The 18,402-nt window shown below is 44.8% G+C and overlaps 1 protein-coding gene and 1 long non-coding RNA gene across 3 annotated transcripts in view; one reads left to right on the top strand and one right to left on the bottom strand.

Moving 5' to 3' along the window:
* Nucleotides 1-1,157: 1,157 nt before the first annotated feature.
* Nucleotides 1,158-15,096, bottom strand: LOC310674595. The gene is made up of 2 exons (XR_014509670.1): nt 15,004-15,096; nt 1,158-2,550 (listed from the first exon to the last, which is right to left on the bottom strand). It is a non-coding gene; the product is annotated as an uncharacterized lncRNA (long non-coding RNA).
* The window catches only part of SLC35F3 (solute carrier family 35 member F3), a 97,255-nt gene continuing 93,756 nt past the window's right edge, over nt 14,904-18,402 (top strand). Inside the window, exons 1-2 of one of the 2 annotated variants that reach the window (XM_083433912.1) lie at nt 14,904-15,460; nt 16,382-16,611. In XM_083433912.1, the coding sequence (XP_083290038.1) occupies nt 15,408-15,460; nt 16,382-16,611 (283 nt within the window). In that variant the 5' untranslated portion in view covers nt 14,904-15,407. The remainder of the gene's footprint in view (nt 15,461-16,381; nt 16,612-18,402) is intronic. The other variant, XM_083433911.1, reaches the window with a different exon arrangement.

The raw sequence follows: 18,402 nt of genomic DNA, 5'->3' as shown, positions 1-18,402 counted from the left end.
CCTTGGTTTCAGAACAGCTTAGTTTATGAACAACTTGGATTAAGAATGCTGCAAACCTGGAAGTAGGTGTTTTGGTTTGTGAACTTTGCCTTGGAAGCGGAACATGTTCCACTTCCTGTTGAGTGTGTTCCATTTGTAAATTGAGTCCCCCACTGCTATGGGAAAGCACGCCTTGGTTTAAGAATGGTTTAAGATCGGACTTCTGGAACGGATTAAATTCATAAACCAAGGTACCACTGTAATTTACTGTTTTATTGTATTGCACTTCAGAGAGTAATAGCAAATGGCATATTTCAAAGTTGCAGCAGGACTGTAACATTTAGGATGCAATCCTATACACCCTTATCTGGGAATAAGCCTGTAGGGGAAGACATGATGGCCTCTGGCTGGTTGCATTACTGCTGCTTACTGGGCAGTAGAGGGGGAAGGGCAAGGCAGTATCAAGGTTGGTAGGGTGCAAATGTGTTGGCAGGGAGAGCACATTGGCTCCGCTAGTTTGTTTGTTTGCACTGCACTGACTTGGCTGCCAACTAGCCCCTCCCCTTCTACCTCCCAGGTAAAAAGCAGCAACACAACCGACAGGTCAAGCGACTGGCAGCACCCCAGCATGCTGTCTAATGCTGGTATAAACCCCATTAACCTCAATGGGGCATATATTTGAGGGGGAAACAGTGGAGTCTAAAGCTTGGGGCCTCATAGATCAATGAGAGGGAGCACATCAATGTTGGCAAATAATAACTCCAATTCAGAAAAGAATATTCAGCCCCAGATGTCTTAGATTTTTAACAAATATTCAGTGGTTAGGATACTCACTTAGAATAATTTGATCGGTTAAAAATTAATCAAGAAACTTGTTTGATTTTTTAAAAATGCTAACAGTTTTTAAAATAATAATAAATATGGGTACTTAGAAAAACTTTGGTGGCAAGTAACTGCTTATAACAAGCATTCCTCCATCTTTCATAAAGACAGCAGCAAATGCTTCTTCTCAGATGGTGCTTGCTGTAACACATGCATGCAGTCTCAAAAAGGGAAATAAATATACTTTCCCCCTTGAGCATTATCATTAACTGATTCATACGTATTAGGCTGTAATGATAAGGAAAGAATAGCATAACACAATAAAAGCATAATAATCACCGTGGTTTTTTTTAAAAAAACTATTATTTAATTTGCATACAGATTTCTGAAGGTTTGATCAATTAATTAATATTTCTTTTGCCCTGTTTAAAAGACATCTCATGATTGCCACATAGTGCCTCCACCAAACTGGTTTTCATAGGTGCCAAATATTTAAAGCTGTTTTCAGAACTGGTTGGGATCTGTAGGAGCTCAGCATCTGTGAAAAGCACCCTGCAGATGAAAAGGAGCCATCAAAAACGCCTGACTTTAGAACACCCAGCAATGGCACACCATCAACAAACAACAGCACAAGTCTGAGCTTTATCAGCCCTCAGGATCTGAAGCCCTGAACTTGAAAGAGAAAGCAACACTGGGGATTTTTAAAAAATCCCAAGAAACCTATTTACTTCCAAGAAGTGATTATAAAACTACATGTATAAAAAGTTTTTTTTTAAAAAGTGAACAGTAGGAAAGGATGGAAAACAGAAACTATAACTGCGCTCCACCTCAGATTGGATCAAGTTAAGACCAAACTGAACATGACTATAAGTGCAAGTTGGCACTGAATGTTGTTGGCAGCTGCTATTCGCATTTTGAAAAAGTGCACAGCCAGTGCAAAGATACATTTAATGCCCAGTCTGGTCATTAACTGACATCATAGGTTTGCTATGAGACTAAGTTGTGAGAAGGTGATTTGCTCTCCCTGTGTGTTGCATAGATGAGCAGGGGTCTAAACCTGGGCTTCCCACACTCATAATTATCTCAGCTGATTCATGCTCTACACAGAAAACACATTTGCTGTATGAAATGATATTTTTTGCCGTTGCAAAGTTGGGTTGCCATATGTCCTGTTTTTCTAGGACATGTCCTCTTTTTCATGGGAATGTAAAATGAGAGTTGTCATAGTGATCCATAGTTAAAAGCAGAAACTGGCAAATGTGTCCTCCTTTTTGTACATCAAAATATGGCAGACATATGGGTACAAATAGTGGGATCATACAATTGGTCATTGCTTGCATGTAAATTCCACTATATGGTTACAGAGATGCCACTTCCAGTTATACGGGTACTTTAAAGGAGATGAAGGTGTTTAGCCACGGCATTATGTGATAAAAAGGAAGCAGAAGCATTTGCTCCATGAACTGTGAATCAATGCTAAAGAGCTGTTGCTGGAATGCAGAGCCAGCTGTGTTTACAAACCGGTGACAGAATCAGGCACGACATTCTCATTCTAGCCACAGGTCATTCTTCTCTTTTTGGCCTGCTGGGATCCAGAGCTTTATTCTTCCTCTGCTCTTCCTACATAATTTACGAATTCAGTGTTGATAGTAGAGAGAGTCTGGGAGGCCTGTTATGTATGATTTATTATGAGTGCAATGTTGATTGAAGACTCCGATTCCACAATCTCATCAAGAGGCACATTTTTGTCTGGAACGGAATTGCTGAGATCAGTGAAAAGGTGTGAGTTAAGACAAAATACTTTTCTGCCATGCATTTGTAAACCACCATAGTTTTCTAGCACAAAGACAGGATCACAGAGTTGGAAAGGAATCTGCATATCATCTAAGAAGCCACTTTCTTTCTCATTAGGAGAGAGGAGGAGAAGTGCATGTCGGGAGGAAATGAATTCCACACTGAGGAGGGCACACAGCAAAGGTCCAATCCCTCAGTGAAATATGACACAGCCCTAGGATATCCCAGCAGCAGTTCTGCCTTTGAGATGTATGTTCATTCTTCATAACTGCAGCCAGGGGTGGTTGAACTGAGTATTCACCTGGGTTAATGTACTGTCTGCAGTGAGCCAGGGCAGCAAAAAGCATCTGTAACATTTTAAAAAAGGTTTTTAAAGTTGTTAGGGTAGGGACACAGGTGGCGCTGTAGGTTAAACCACAGAGCCTAGGACTTGCCAATCAGAAGGTCTGCAGTTCGAATCCCCACGACGGGGTGAGCTCCCATTGCTCGGTCCCTGCTCCTGCCAACCTAGCAGTTCGAAAGCACGTCAAAGTGCAAGTAGATAAATAGGTACCGCTCTGGTGGGAAGGTAAACGGCATTTCTGTGTGCTGCTCTGGTTTGCCAGAAGCGGCTTAGTCATGCTGGCCACATGACCTGGAAGCTGTACGCCGGCTGCCTCGGCCAATAAAGCGAGATGAGTGCCACAACCCCAGAGTCGGTCAGACCTAATGGTCAGGGGTCCCTTTACCTAAAGTTGTTGGGGTACTAGCTACGGAAACGACCTTCCTTCAAGTAGCTCTAAATTATCTTTCTTTTTCAATTTCAATTTCGATGTCGTCTGTGCTAGGTAAAAATCAGTGGAATGAAGCTTTACTTTCAGGCACTGTTACCAAGAACGTAGCACTTCAAATAACATAAACACTATGTAAATGATAATAAAATAATGATGATAAAAAGCAAAGTCATAAGCTGTAAAAGGTAAGCTGGATAACATTTATACTTATATTCATTTTTAATTAAGTTTATATTATGCCCTTCATCCGAAGATCACAGGGCAGTTTACAATATAAAAACAGAAAAATGCATACCATAATAACAAACCAAAACAATACCCACAAACCCCAGTTTAAAAGGCCTGGAATGTTTCACTAGCCAAAGGCCTGGCTGAAGAGGAACGTTTTTGCCTGGTGCCTAAATATATTGTTACAAAAGCCCAGTGCCTATCCCTGTCTCTGCCAAGCCGTTGGAAGAGCGCATGGGATCTCAGGTGCCTCAAATAATGTTCGCAAGGTCCAGGCCAGTTCATATGGGGAGAGTCGGTGCTTGAGGTATTGTGATCCTGAGCCATTTAAGGCAGGGGTCAGCAAACCGGCAGGGGGCCGGTCCACTGTCCTTCAGACCTTGTGGGGGACCAGATTATATATTTTTTGCGGGGGGGGGGGGGTGAACGAATTCCTATGCCCCACAAATAACCCAGAGATGCATTTTAAATAAAAGGATACATTCTACTCATGTAAAAACACGCTGATTCCTGGACCATCCGCACGTCGGCTTTAGAAGGTGATTGGGCCGGATCCGGCCCTTGGGCCTTAGTTTGCCTACCCATGATTTAAGGCTTTATAGGTCAAAACCAACACTTTCTGCCTGGAAACTGACTTTTCATTATTATTTTTAAAGATTTTAAAACATGACTTGCAGTGGGTAGGAAACATTCTAATCACCTGAGCTTGCACAAAAGGTTTGAGAATGTCTGGTCTAAATGTTGAGTGTAGAATCATAGAGTTAGAAAGGACCTCAGATTTAATCTACTCCAACGTTTCCTGACAATCCAGGAAACTCACTTATACAGCTTCCATGACCATCTAGCCTCTGCTTAAAATTCACTAATGAAGGAGGAGAAACTGAGGCTGCCTGTTCTTCTTAATTGCTTCTTCTCCGAGCTAAATAAGTTCCTTCAACCTTCCCTCATAAGAGTAGTCACCATCTTCATCACCCTCCTCTGGACCTGTTCCATTTTCCTGATATCCTTCTTAAATCAAGTGATGTACATGGATATGTGAATCAGGCTTAATGGTCTTTCAGAAGAAAATATCCTTTAGGCATATGGGCATCAAACTGGAGGATCAGCTTAATTTTTATTTTTATACATTTAAGTGTAGCAGTTAAGAGTTGGGATGTTAAGATTATAATATTATTGGCTTCGATGCATGCCAAACACATTACTAATCATGAGAGGATTACTGGTGGGAGGTTTTGAATTTGCATTTTGATCTTAATGGGCAAAGAAAATACACCAGACGTGAATTTCAGTAAGATGCTTTTAGTAACCAAAATAATAAACTCTGCTGCTATTTGCTGCTTTTGTTCTGCCTGTTAAGCATCTTCTGTAGTGGTTGGGGAGGGAAAATACATCAGGATACCTTAGAATCAAGGTCCTCTCAGAAGGTCACCTGCTCCTGACTTAACTAACAAACATGATTCAAAGCTTCCTGAATTTCCACAGCCTGTGCCCTTTGGCAGAACAAGAGCAGGCTGCTGCCAATGCAGCTCAGTGCCAAGCATGTTAATGAAGCATCTTGGCATTTTATTTTATTTTATTTTTTGTTCGACAGGCAAAAAGATCAAATCAGTGGAAAGCTGTTTTCCAAAATTCACAGTGCTGGTGGACCCCACAAATGGAGATTATGGTGGGAAAGAGGCCCTGCTTCCCATTCTCTTAGTAGCTGTGCAGAAAAGGGAGTTGCAGCGTTGCAGCATGTGTATCTCGCTCATTGGTGTCTGTGCTCAGAATCCACAAGAACTGTCAAGCAACAGATTCAATGCACCTAAAACATAACTTCTTTGGACTCCAGCACAATGTTCCTGGAAGGATTTTCTCTGAGAACCAAGAACTTGCTTCAGTATGGTTGAAGTATGATTAAAAAGGTAAAGGTACCCCTGCCCGTACAGGCCAGTCTTGACAGACTCTAGGGTTGTGCACCCATCTCACTCAAAGAGGCCAAGGGCCAGCGCTGTCTGAAGACACTTCCGGGTCACGTGGCCAGCGTGACATCGCTGCTCTGGTGAGCCAGAGCCGCACACGGAAACGCCGTTTACCTTCCCGCTAGTAAGCGGTCCCTATTTATCTACTTGCACCCAGGGGTGCTTTCGAACTGCTAGGTTGGCAGGCGCTGGGACCGAACAGTGGGAGCGCACCCCGCCACGGGGATTCGAACCGCCGACCTTTCGATCGGCAAGCCTTAGGCGCTGAGGCTTTAACCCACAGTGCCACCCGCATCCCAGTATGATTACATTTTGCTAAAGGGGGGCCCCTGGGAGTGGGTTGGTGCAGTGTTACCAAAGAATGATGTCAAAAATGCTAGAGCGATCAATTCTAGTGCTGTATCGTAACCTGTGCTGCCATTACAGATTCAGGTCGGACACTGAAACAGCAAGCCGCCGTCATGACTCGTCTGTGCCTGAGCAAATGTTTATACATTACTTATCCAAAAAAAAATTTTTAAGCATATGTCAGTTTGGTCACAACCTCCTATTAGTCCACCTGCATAGGTGGCAGATTCAGGTAGGTAGCCATGTTGGTCTGATGCAATCGAAATAAATTTAAAAAATAAAAAATTGTCCAGTAGCACCTTAGAGACCAACTAAATTTGTTCTGGGTATAATCTTTCATGTGCATGCACACTTCTTCAGATACACTGAAACAGAAGTCACCAGACCCTTATATATAGTGGGAGGGTGGGGTGGGGTTTTTCTCAGAAGAGTAGTAGAAGATGGATGATTGACTCAATGGGTATGGTAAGCCTGTTGATGACTGTTAATGACTGCAATTAGTCCTATAGGAAAAAGCAAGGGATAGTATGCAGATGACCAAAAATAGCTTTAGCATATGTAATGAGACAAGAATCCAATATCTCTGTACAGACCAAGTCTCTCCATAGTTTTCAGTTTAATAATAAGTTGTAATTCAGCAACTTAGTTTGCATAGGTGCCAAACATCCAATTTTTATGGTCAGAGCCCAGCATCCCAGGCCAACAGATATGCACAGCACCAAAGCAAACCAATTAGCACATATCAAAGCAAGTGAATAAACATATATGAGCTCATTCTTGCCTCAACTACCAATTGGTCCCGGGGTAACCTTGACGACCAAGATGGAGTTTACAGGCCTTCTGGAACATCTTCACAAGTTTACATTACATAAGCCTGCCTTCTTATACAGCAAACATCTCTCAGTCAACAAATATTTACACTTAATTAATTTCCTATTGTCCCTTTAATGTGAACACATTGGAAGATAGTAAAGTTGTCCACTGTAGGAAAATGTCAGAAACAGAGAGACCTCTTCCTTGTTTTTAAAAAAAGCTTGTTTCTGAGTGTTTTCACACTTCATAAATATTGGATTTATGCCAAATTCTGGGTGTGCTCATGTAGCTTTGACCTTGCCTCCACCCTGCCCCTTTAAGAAAATGGCAGCAATGCCACTGCCAGGAGTGTATACCTTCCTCAAGATACAGGGAGGAATTCAGCATCACACCAAGGCAATCATTCCACCCAACATCGCTCAGCCTGGACACTGAGGTTCTCCTCCGAGGGTCTTCTGGTATTTCCCTCACTGCGAGAAGCAACGTTACAGGGAACCAGGCAGAGGACCTTCTCAGTAGTGGCGCCCTCTGTTCAGATGTCAAGGAGATTAAGAATAACACAACTTTTAGAAGTCATCTGAAAGCAGCTGTGTATCAGGAGGTTTTTAATACTGGGTGCTTTTATTGTGTTTTTAGATATGCTGTAAGCCACCCAGATGGGCTGGGTAAAAATAAATTATTATTATTATTATTATTCCATCACAGCAAGCAAGTTCAGATCCCAGTTTGATGCATTTCTGAAGCATCAAGAGCAAGATTCTCACCCAAGGTTAGAAACCTGCCAAATTAAAATCAGGTTCAGGGGTTGGTGTTGTGTCTGTGTGTCTGTGTGCTACACACTTTTAAGTTAATTAGGTGTGTGTGTGAAAAACTAAAAGGGGTTTCCTTCCCTCCCTGTGTTTTTTGGCACAACTATTTTATTATTAAAATGACATATATCATAGAGGTGCCCTGAGAAAGGTAACCTGCACAGTTTCAGAAGGTTAGGTGTGGGAGCTAGGGAATTGTGATGGATGGGGGAGGCGAATCACTTTAAGCTTGTGTTCTGTTCAATTGGTGCCAAAGGTCGTAGCAACTAATAAGTGGAAAGCTGATTTGACAGGAGTGTTTTGACATGCAGCGCAGACAAAAAAAGGACTTGAAGATACAGCATCCAAAGCAAGCATCACTAGCAGAACTAGCAAAGAGCACAGGATAGACAAGAGAAAGGTGATACTCTAGCACTCTGTGACTAGAGAGCCTTGGCACAATAATGCCCTCTTATTCACAGCTAGACCTGTCTGCTGCAGAAATCTTCTCTTTATACCCACCCTGGCACTTTCTTTATATGGCAAGCTTGGGGAGGAATGTTTCAGTTTTTGAAGACACACTGCCTTTAGGTGTGGGTGGGTGTGGGTGTTAATCTGGATATCTGAAGCACCACCAAGTGAACTTTGGTACAGGCAGCATTGGAGAGATCCTGTTTTGGCTTTGATATGCCCCATGTCTGTTTGTTTGTTTGTTTGTTTGTTTGTTAAATAATGTTTATTGCTTTTTAAACAATTTAAACACTACCAAACCAAACAAAAACAAAAAAGAACAATACAATACAATATAAAGACACTACATAACACTAAACACATTAAACTAACAAAACCAAACAAAAACAATTTAAAACACTCAAACAATTTCAATATCTTATCTTTCATTCACCTATTTCACCGACCTCCTCACACCTCCCTTTTTGTAATCCACTTCTGACAAATGTTTCAGCAATTCCTTTCCATCTTCCTCTGTTATCTGTCCTATAATTATCTTAACACATTCTAACCTTATTTTACCTTTAAAATTCCATTAATCTATTTATACTTAAATCCTTATAACATTTCCCCATGTCTGTTTCCCCACTGGCTGTTCTCCTGTTCTAGGTTTAGGATTCATCTAGCACACCTCTAGCATATATCTATTTATCCTTCTTCTGAGAACAGTGTGGCATCTATGGCCCTCCAAATGTTGTTGGGCTGCAACTCCCATCGTTTCTATTTGCCATACTGGCTGGGGCTGATGGGAGTTGGGAGTCCAAATCTTCTGGAGGGATACAGGATCTCCCTTTTGTTCTACAGGTTCATAGTGGCTGAAGCATTATCACTTTTTATTTGAGATCTTGAGAAACATCTTTCCCTTAACCTCAAGCAAGTGAAAAGGTGCATTTTACAGGGGAAGCAGGTGGGTCCTGGGTGTAGAGCAGTGTTTCCCAAGCTTGGGTCTCCAGCTGTTTTCTGACTACAATTCCCATCATCCCTGCTAGCTAGGGATGATGGAGGTTGTAGTCCAAAAACAGCTGGAGACCCAAGCTTGGGAAACACTGGTGTAGAGTCTTATAACAGGAGAAAATAATGGCAGAGAGGAGCATGCCATTCCTATTAAAGTGCCAGAGGACAGCAAGGAGCGTTCTTTTGAGCAAATGGTTGGGAAGGTTCACATTATATATATATTTGAATGAAACTCATACATAGTTGCTTTAGTTTAGCCGTGTCTGAAGTCAGAGCAATAGCAGCAAGCCAGTACTGCTGGGTTATTCAATTAGCCCCACGCTCACAAATATTATGACTCACATTGGCACAAAAATGATTGTTGCCAGTAATCAATACTATTTATTACTTTAAAGCCTCTATCCATAAAAAATGGGAATTCAACTGATTCTCAATAAATAGTGTTGGATTAAACTGTTGACGAAATTATTTAATAATACTTTTCAAATCTAGAACTTGGCAATAAACTATCAAAACACATGCTTTGCATGCCCGAGGTACAAGGTTCAATAACCATCAATTCCTGAGAAAGGCTCTTGGGTAGAAGGTTGGGGGGGGGGGCTTCCTGGTATCTTGGAGTGATAACAGGAAATACTCATCCAGGTGAACGAATTGAAAATGGATGGGGAGTCTATGACCCACCAGATACTGCTGGATTACAACTCGTATAATCCCAGACCATAGACTACGTCATCTGAAATTATTCCTCTGAGTTACAGTTGCTGGGAAGCACCAGTGAACAGACTGCAGCTGCGCTCATGTCCAGCTTGCAGGCTTCCTAAAGGCATCTGGTTAGCCAGAGAATGGGATGCTGAACTGATGGGCCAGGCTTGTCATATGTCCTTATTTGTTTAAAAGCATTTATAAACCATTAATAATTTAAAATCTCTAAGAGTTGGAATCCAACAACATCTGGAGAGCCAAAAGCTCTCTGTCCCTTTAGCAGAAATAACTTTTATATTATGTATAGCATTGTGGCATGCCTCAGCAAAGAAACCACATATGGCTCACTTATCTAAAGAACTGGAGGTGCTGGGCTTGAAGCTTGCAATCCTGTGCACATTTACTTGGAATAGGTCCCATTGAACTCAGTGAGACCTCTCTGAAAAGATCAGGCTGCAATTCTAAATATAAATATTTTATAAGAAGCCTGTCCTGGAAATAAGTAGTATTGGTTTCAATAGGATGTTCATAGCAGTTTGCTTTGGACTGTGTTGCTGTGGCCTGTATGTTAATTGGGAATCAGGAGTGTTGGATATGAAACTCCTTGACTTTTGCATTAACTATTTTGTATTTCACATGTAAAAAATACATTGGGCATAGTATATTTTCTGTTTTAAAGTAGCTTCCTTTGTCCTGTCCTACATTAATAGCATGCACAGTGCAGACTAAAAGGAATATACTTAGTCTGTTGTCTTTACTCTGCATATGTACTGCTGAACGTAGGTAAGATGACATAATGCATCTTCTGACACTGGTCTAAGCACATCTAAATTGCCATTTTTGTCATACTATCTGCCTCTAGGTTGACTCATTTATTTGGTGAAAAAATGTTTGCTTCCTGGGGAAAACACTGACAAGCCAAAGAGAATGAAGGTGAATGTATTGTAGAACAGGTAGTATAGTCATAAAGATGAACATGAACAATGCCATTTTCAAAGAAATGTCTCCTTAAAGATCCTGAAGGAGGATAGCCAGATGATTCTGGGCTCCAGAGAAAATATGGATATGTAGCGTATTGAATAGTTCTTCTGCTGTTTCTTTGAAATACTTATTTTGCAACCATCAGAATAAAACACTAGTTAGAGATCCATCCAGGTCTAAGAATACCAATTTAGATCTGTGTCATCCCCACCATGTTTTTTAACAAGACCGATAACTACAGATTGATCCGCCTTCTATTATCTCTGTTTTCACAAGCAAGATGATTGAGACACATTACCCCATGCCTCATACATACTTACATGCTACAAGAAACCTCTAACAATCAAAATAGACCTATCATTAGAGGTTTTTAAACAGAAGCTGAGTGGCTACCTGCCATGGATGCTGGAGCAGATTTCCTGCATTGGCAAGGGGGTTGGAGTAGATGGCCTTTCAGACCCCCCTGCCAACTCGATGTTTATAGGATCCTTTTAATTTTCCTTCTGAACTGGGCATTTTTGTTGCCCATCAGTTAATCCAGCCCTGCAAGCAGATCACAGTTAATGTGTTCTACAACTTCATCCCCTTGAAATCAGGTAGATGAATCTTTCCAGAGTTAAAATGTAGAACTCTATCCTGCATGATGATGACAAGTTTTGTTGTTTTTCTCCATGTCAGAGGAACAAGACGAGCAGAATATGACGGAGATGTGAGCTGAACCAGTGTCTCACTTCACTGCGCCAATTAGCTGTATATACCTCTGTTCATAAGAATGCTGAACCAGGAGAAACTATACACTGCCGGTGGAAATAACTTACACTTTAGTAGAGGACTCACACAGCCAGGAAAAAGGAAGGGATGGCGCCACATGACGTATCTCATTGCAAGTAAAAATAAAAATAAAAATTATCCTCTTCACCTTCCTGATCTCTTGGTACACACAAGTACCTTGTTGCTAAGCTAGATCAGCTAGGCTCCTTTATATCACACCTCCCATTTGAGGGCCAAACTACATGTTATGTTAAATATACGATCATGTTCAATGTAACTGTTTGTCTTATGGGTTTGGCTGGTGTCATAGTATGGGAGGGGGATCGGGATGGTGGTGTATGGAGAGAGGGGTATTATTCTGTTCTGCTGGGACATGAGGCCTACAGGGAAAGTGGGAATGAGTATTGGAGGCTCCAATGGGTCAGGCCAGGAATATCAGGACCTTGGACAACTCCCAGTGGGCCCTACTAGACAAGTTTGTTGTTTCAGCAAAGATTTACAGGCAAAACCCAAAATAGATATACAGTGATACCTTGGGTTAAGAACTTAATTTGTTCTAGAGGTCCGTTCTTGACCTGAAACTATTCTTAACCTGAGGTGCCACTTTAGCTAATGGGGCCTCCCGCTGCCACTGCGCCGCCGCCATGTAACTTCTGTTCTCATCCTGAAGCAAAGTTCTTAACCCAAGGTACTATTTCTGGGTTAGCGGAGTCTGTAAGCAGGAGCGTCTGTAATCAAAGGTACCACTGTACATTAAATGCAATTGCACATTTAATGTAACATGCAGTCTGGCCACTAGATGCGATACATGCATGAATCTTGTCTCATTTTCCTAGTGCTAAGGTCATGTTTGGATGGATTTTCTTTGCAGTTTGCTGGACAGTTAAAAAAAACCAGAAGTCCTCCGTTAATAAGGAGCTGTCAGATGAATATATATTTTGTTCCTCTGTAATGCATCACCAATAAACATGGTGCATTAAGGAGGAACAAAAGCAAAAGAAGCAGATGAGGACTCAAATGCCTTTCATAATTTTGCAGAGGGAAGAAATTGGGTGAGTGCTGCCGCCCCCCATGTTGTTTTGGCAACCAAGTATCAGGAACGAAGAGGCACAACCCTGCTCAAGCTCAGCCCCATCTACACTGAGATGCTTGCCTCTGCTTCAGACCAAGTTCCAGGCTGCTGCTGAAACTGAATTCAAGAGGCTGCAGTATTTGATGACTATCAGAGACAAACGGGCTGCAGAATGACACTTTAGGGTCATTCTCACTTTCCTCCATGAGCAGCATATCAAGAAGTTGTTATATAGGCTTTCTTGCTTTCACCAGCTTTTTAATCTTTCTGGTGTTATTGATCCCAAAGCAGCAAGGGATGTAAATCACACAGGACCCTGGAGACTGCACCGTTATCAGGAAAACAGAATGCTTATGAGAGACAAGCCATGTTAAAAGATACTACCTGGATTAGCTGCACTTGTTTTGCAAGGGTGTCCACTTCACACACCCCATTTTTGGTGTAAGCCTGTAATGTTCCAAATGTACACCTACAATGCTTAAAACACTATGCATTGCTATGGCAAATGTATACCATGCAGGTAACACACTAGAAGTCAGGGGTCCACCATTGCCTGCAGCTCCCTTTCGAGTAAACATTTTGCAGCAAATATTTGGAATGGCTCTTTGCATACAAGCTTGTGAACTGGGACTTAAAATGGCCATACCTGCATGGGTGCAGACTTCAGGCTTGTCTGATCTTCTTTGCTTTTTCTAGAACCCCAAGCTCATTCAACCACAGACATAGTTTTAAAACAAAACAGGATGCCTCTGAATGCATTCTGAATATATAACACCCTCCCCGCAGTATTATAACTGTACTGAGTTCACAGAGTTGTATCCAGTTGCTCCAGCTGAAGTGACTATTAATGGAAGAGGAAGGAGGGAATGTTTGCTCTGCCCACCCGCACCCCCGCACTGCTGTGTCCCAATCTGTTCTGGATGGCTGGGACTCCCCCGAATAGATGGTGTGGGCATTACAGGAGGGAAGAGTGAAACCAGAACACCCCGAAAGTTGATGAAGACCCCAAAATTGTAGACCACCTGCTTTGCATGCCAAATGTCTCGGCTTCAATCCTCAGCATCTCCAGTTAGGGCTGGGAAAAGATCCCTGGCTGAAACCCTGGAGAGCTCCTCCCAGCCAGTGAATACTGAGCTAGATGGACGGTTGGTCTGATGCAGTAGAAGTCCGCTTTCTATGTTCCTAGTTGTGAATATAGCACCACCATGTTCTTGAGCAGCTCACACTAATTTCAGTGGAGACTGGGCAGGAGAACACCACAAAACATTCTGGGTCAGATTTGCCTATATCGAGTTCATTCTGCCTCCTTTAATGGCACAATTGGGAGGTTGAGGCAGCTGCCTCACCTTGCCTCTTGATGGGGCTTCTGCTTTTGGCTTTGCCGTCATTATTTGTCATGTAATAGAAGAAGCAGTAGAAAGATCCCAAGGTCAAAGGAAGGAGCTTTCAGCTCCCATTTGGATTTTCACAAAAACTGGCTGATTGAGTAAGCATTCCTGGGCTGATTTCAATTGACCCTCATTTTGAAGATCATTCTCATTCTCCCTCTTTCTCTAGAGGCATGGAGTGGTGGGGGCAGGGGGGACAGGAATATAGGAAACTGCCATTGACCTTTCAATAGCCCAGTATTGTCTACACAGACTGGTAGTCCAGGGTTTCAGACAGGAGCCCTACCTTACCTGGAGGTGCCAGGTATTGAACCTGTGCCATTTTGCATGCAATAAAGGTGTTCTGCCACCTTGGATCCTCTTTGCTATGACAAAAGGCTGAATCACCGAGCAGGTTGGCCCAAGACATTTTGCTGCTTGCAGCAGGACAGCAAATCTCCTCTCTCTGCACCTCCGAGACAAGATGCACAATACCCAAGGCCAGCCAAGTCAATTTGGCACCTGAGGCCGAAAATCCCACAAGCACCTCTCCGCTCCTGGGTTGTAAAAAACACAATTACAGCTAACTAAATGACTAACCACTTGGTGCCCTTTCCTGACACCCAAAATGCGGCTACCTCACTCAGGGACGCCACTACTTATGAAGGAGCTGGATCCGTAATATTTCCCTTATTCCTCCCCCCCTTTTTTTCCCCCTTCCAAAATCATCCTCATCACCAATAACAAATGTTAAGGACTGACTGCTATTGCTGCGCGAGCTAATTTTCCTACCCCTTTGGAAATAATAGCATAAACCCCCCTTTTTCTCTTCAAGAATATACAACCCGCTGCACGCTGAGATCAAATAGAAACTAATCTGAGAAGTGTGTTTCGAGCCTTCGCAGAGGGCGCCTGCCTCCCATCCGCTGCCTTTCTTCCCAAGCCAGGAGGAGGGGCGCCGCTCTCTATGGCGGCCTCGCTCCCTCCCCCTCCCCACGAACTGCGCACGGGCTCCCCCTGTCGGCCGCCGCGCCACATTCACCGCGCGGAGGGAAAGCGGGAGGAGAAGGGCGAGCGGGCTCCCCCTGAGGGGCGCGCGGCATTTCCCCCCGAGAAGAGGCGAGCGAGAGCGGCGCTTGCCTGCGAGGGGGGCGACGACGAGCGTTGCTCTCCTCCTTCGCTTCACTGCTGGAGAGGTGGCGGCGGCGGCGGCGAGCAGCAGCGGTAGCAGCAGCAGTAGCAATAGACACGGACAGCAGGTTGCAGCCGGGAGCCGACGCCTCGCCCGCGCTGGGGACTCAGGCAGGCGGACTCTCATGCGGCGGCGGCGGCGGCAGCAGCAGCTCTTCGCCGGCCGCTCCAAACTCCGTGCCTGCGCGGCGGCGACGGCGGTGGCAAGCGCTAGCTCCGGCTCCGTCCTCCTTCCTCTTCCCGCCTTGGCGACCCGCGCGGGGGCCGCCGCCCCGTCTCTCCAGCCCGCCAGCCCGGGGCGGCTGCACCTTCCTTGAAGCCTGGGAGCCCCCACTCCCCCGCTGCTCTTCCCTATGGGGATTCGGGAGTTCCCCAACGGCACGGCCAGGGGCAAGACCGTCGCCATGTGAGTGGAGGGCGAGGGGGCTGGGCGTGGGGGGCGTCGCGCGCAGCAAAGGTTCCCTCACGCAGCCATTCCCCTTCTCCCGGGGGGCAGCCGCCGCCGCCGCGCCTTGGCGCCGACCCACCGCGGGAGGCCGAGGGACACCGGGAGCAAAGTTTTCAGCCTCTCCTCCTGCTCGCTGCTCACTTTCTCCCGGCCGCGCTCTTCTTTTCTCCTCCTCGCTGGGTCTGAGAAGCGGAGGAAGCGGCGTGTTTGTGTGGAGGAGGGAGGTGGTGGTTTTGGCGCGGAAAGGCAGAAAGTTCGCCCGGAGCCTTTCCTGGCCAGCTCGGCGGGGAGCGGAGGAGGAAGGCGCGCTCCCTCGCGGCAGCTTCGAGCCCCTCGGGGTGCGCGGAGAGCGGCGTCGCGCTGGGCTCCGTCCGGGCGGGCTCGCAGCAGGAGGGGCTCGGCGCCTATTGACAGAAGACCAAAGTAGACCACGTTTTCTGAGGGGGGAAAAACCCCCTCCACAAATCGTTGTACTAGGCGAAATAGTAGTAGAACTAGGCTGAGGTTTGCGCTTTGTGCCCAGTGCCTTCGGCGGGGAAGGACCGCAGCCTTGGCATGCAGAAGGTCCCGGGTTTAATCCCTATCATCTCCAGGTAGGGGTAGCAAGGACGCCTGCTTGAAACCTTGGAGAGTCGCTGCCAGTCCGTGTAGGCAGTACTGAGCTAGGTGGACTGGGTGGTGGGGCTTGACAAAAGGCATTGCAGGGGGTTGGACTAGATGACCCCTGCGGGTCCCTTCCAACTCTACAATTCTGGGATTCTAAGGCAGCTGCCTCTATCCCTCTTTGTTGCATTCTTAACACCTTGGTCCTGAGAGGGTTTGCATTTATTACATTCACCTTTGCCTTACCTTCTCCTCACCCACCTCTCTTGTCTCTAGTGGCATGAGGAGATCTCCAGACGTCAGCCCCAGGAGGCTGTCAGACATCAGCCCTCAACTCCGGCAGCTGAAATACCTAGTGGTGGACGAGGCGATCAAAGAGGATTTGAAATGGTCCCGATCTGTGGAAGACCTCACCAGTGCGACTGTGGGGCTCACCTCCATTGAGGAAAGGATTCTACGGATTACTGGCTACTACGGCTACCAGCCCTGGGCTGCCAGCTACAAAAGTAAGTCTCTTGTTTATCCCTGCCTCCTTCACAGCAGCAGTCACCATTCTCTCTATATTACACACACACACACACACACTCCTCAACTTTCTGTCACAAGGAACCTTCTCAAACTGCCTGGGGAGGATTCAGGTTGTACTCTGGAATTAACCCCTTGATTCCTCTTCTAGGAATCAGTGGGTTTTTGTATCTTGTATTATCAAAGTAAATAAGAGATGGCCTTTGTTATTTGGCTAGTTTATTGCTCCTTCTTTTCCACAGCTGTCTTAGAATAATAGAATTGTAGAGTTGGAAGGGACACCAAGAGTCGTCTATGGTGGGCTCGAACCACCAACCTTTTGGTTAACAGCCAGATGCGCTGACCCTTTGCGCGCGTGTGTATATGCCATGCATTTTATATTTTTGTGTCAGTATAGCAAGACTGATAACAGATGGGTGGGTGGGGGTCAACTTGCCCTCTTTCTGTGTGTGTCATTTCAAAAGGATGTGGGGACATGAGGAGTTAAATGCAGATCAACTGAACTTTCCGGTTGTCTTGGGGGGGGGGGCACTGTGGTGATTATTATATAAAACATATAATTCTTCAGATTTAGGAAAGGATTTCAGCTTAGTGCTCAAGCTTGGATCAAATGTGAATTTTATGAAAGGTCACTGTGGCATAAAGGGCTTCTTTACGAATAAAAATTGTTAGATTAAATGGCGAAAGAAGCTTTTGTCTTCAATACAAGGAATTGATCAGGAAAATGTCATACAGCTGGATGATTTAATGAATTGCTTTCAACTTCAAAAGAGATTTGCACATATTGTATGAGTTTGGGGTGCTAGACTTCCCTAAAACCATGAATCAAGCAATGATTAAAATATAAGTCAGGCCAGCTTCCTTAGGAGAGTGAAGGAAATGGGCTAGTAACAAAGTGAAGACTCTGTGTCAGACTCCCCCCCTCCCTGAGCTCTGAGATAATTAGTAGAGACAAAGCAGAGTGGAGAGTTTAGGATTGCAATTGGTGGTGATGTAACCTAGGAGGGAAATGGTTGTAGGCTGTGAAAGGCAGCAAGCTAGAGCAGAGGGTCAGAGAGCCATGGCTGATTTCTGTTTGGATCCAAGGCTGCCACCATGAGAAATACAAGACCTTTTTGGTGTGTTAATGCTGTGAACCCCTCAGTTGTAGGCTCAGGTGGTATATATGTGTAAATAAACCATATATCATAAAGACACCACAGTCTCCGCTGTGCCTCATTTCCAAAAGGAAACACAGACCCTGGGTAGGTGCCTGGACCCCTGGAATCTTTCATTGCTCTGAGATTGGGGTGGCATGTAGCAGTATTAATCAAAGCAAAGTGGACTTCCATGCCAGAATCCTAACCTCACTTACCTGGGAGTAAACACCATTGAAGTTACTCCTGAATAGACATGGTTAGGATGCAGCCATAATGCTATTTACTGTATTGACTTGAATATAAGCCACACCTTTAAAATTGGAAGGGGGGGGGATAAAAAAAATCTGGAGTATAAGCCACTCCGCTCCTCACTGCTCCTGGCTGCATACTAGGCGCTGGGGGGGGGAGGGGAGTCACGCTGCATTGCCAGTGGCCTTTCCCCTTCCTCGCTCTCTCCCTTCCTGACCTTGGGAGAGAGGATGGGGGACTATGTGTGGGGCGGGCACCGCTTTGCTGCACTCCTGGCGCTGTTTGTCCTGTGCTCCTGGCTGCATACCGTAATGTCACGAATATATGCCACACTTTAATTTTTCACGGTCGGAATTTGAGAAAAAAGTGAGGCTTATATTCAGG

Source organism: Podarcis tiliguerta (genome assembly GCF_965153285.1).
Source record: "Podarcis tiliguerta genome assembly, chromosome: 3".
NCBI lineage: Eukaryota > Metazoa > Chordata > Lepidosauria > Squamata > Lacertidae > Podarcis > Podarcis tiliguerta.
This window is presented reverse-complemented; position numbering and strand designations above follow the sequence as displayed.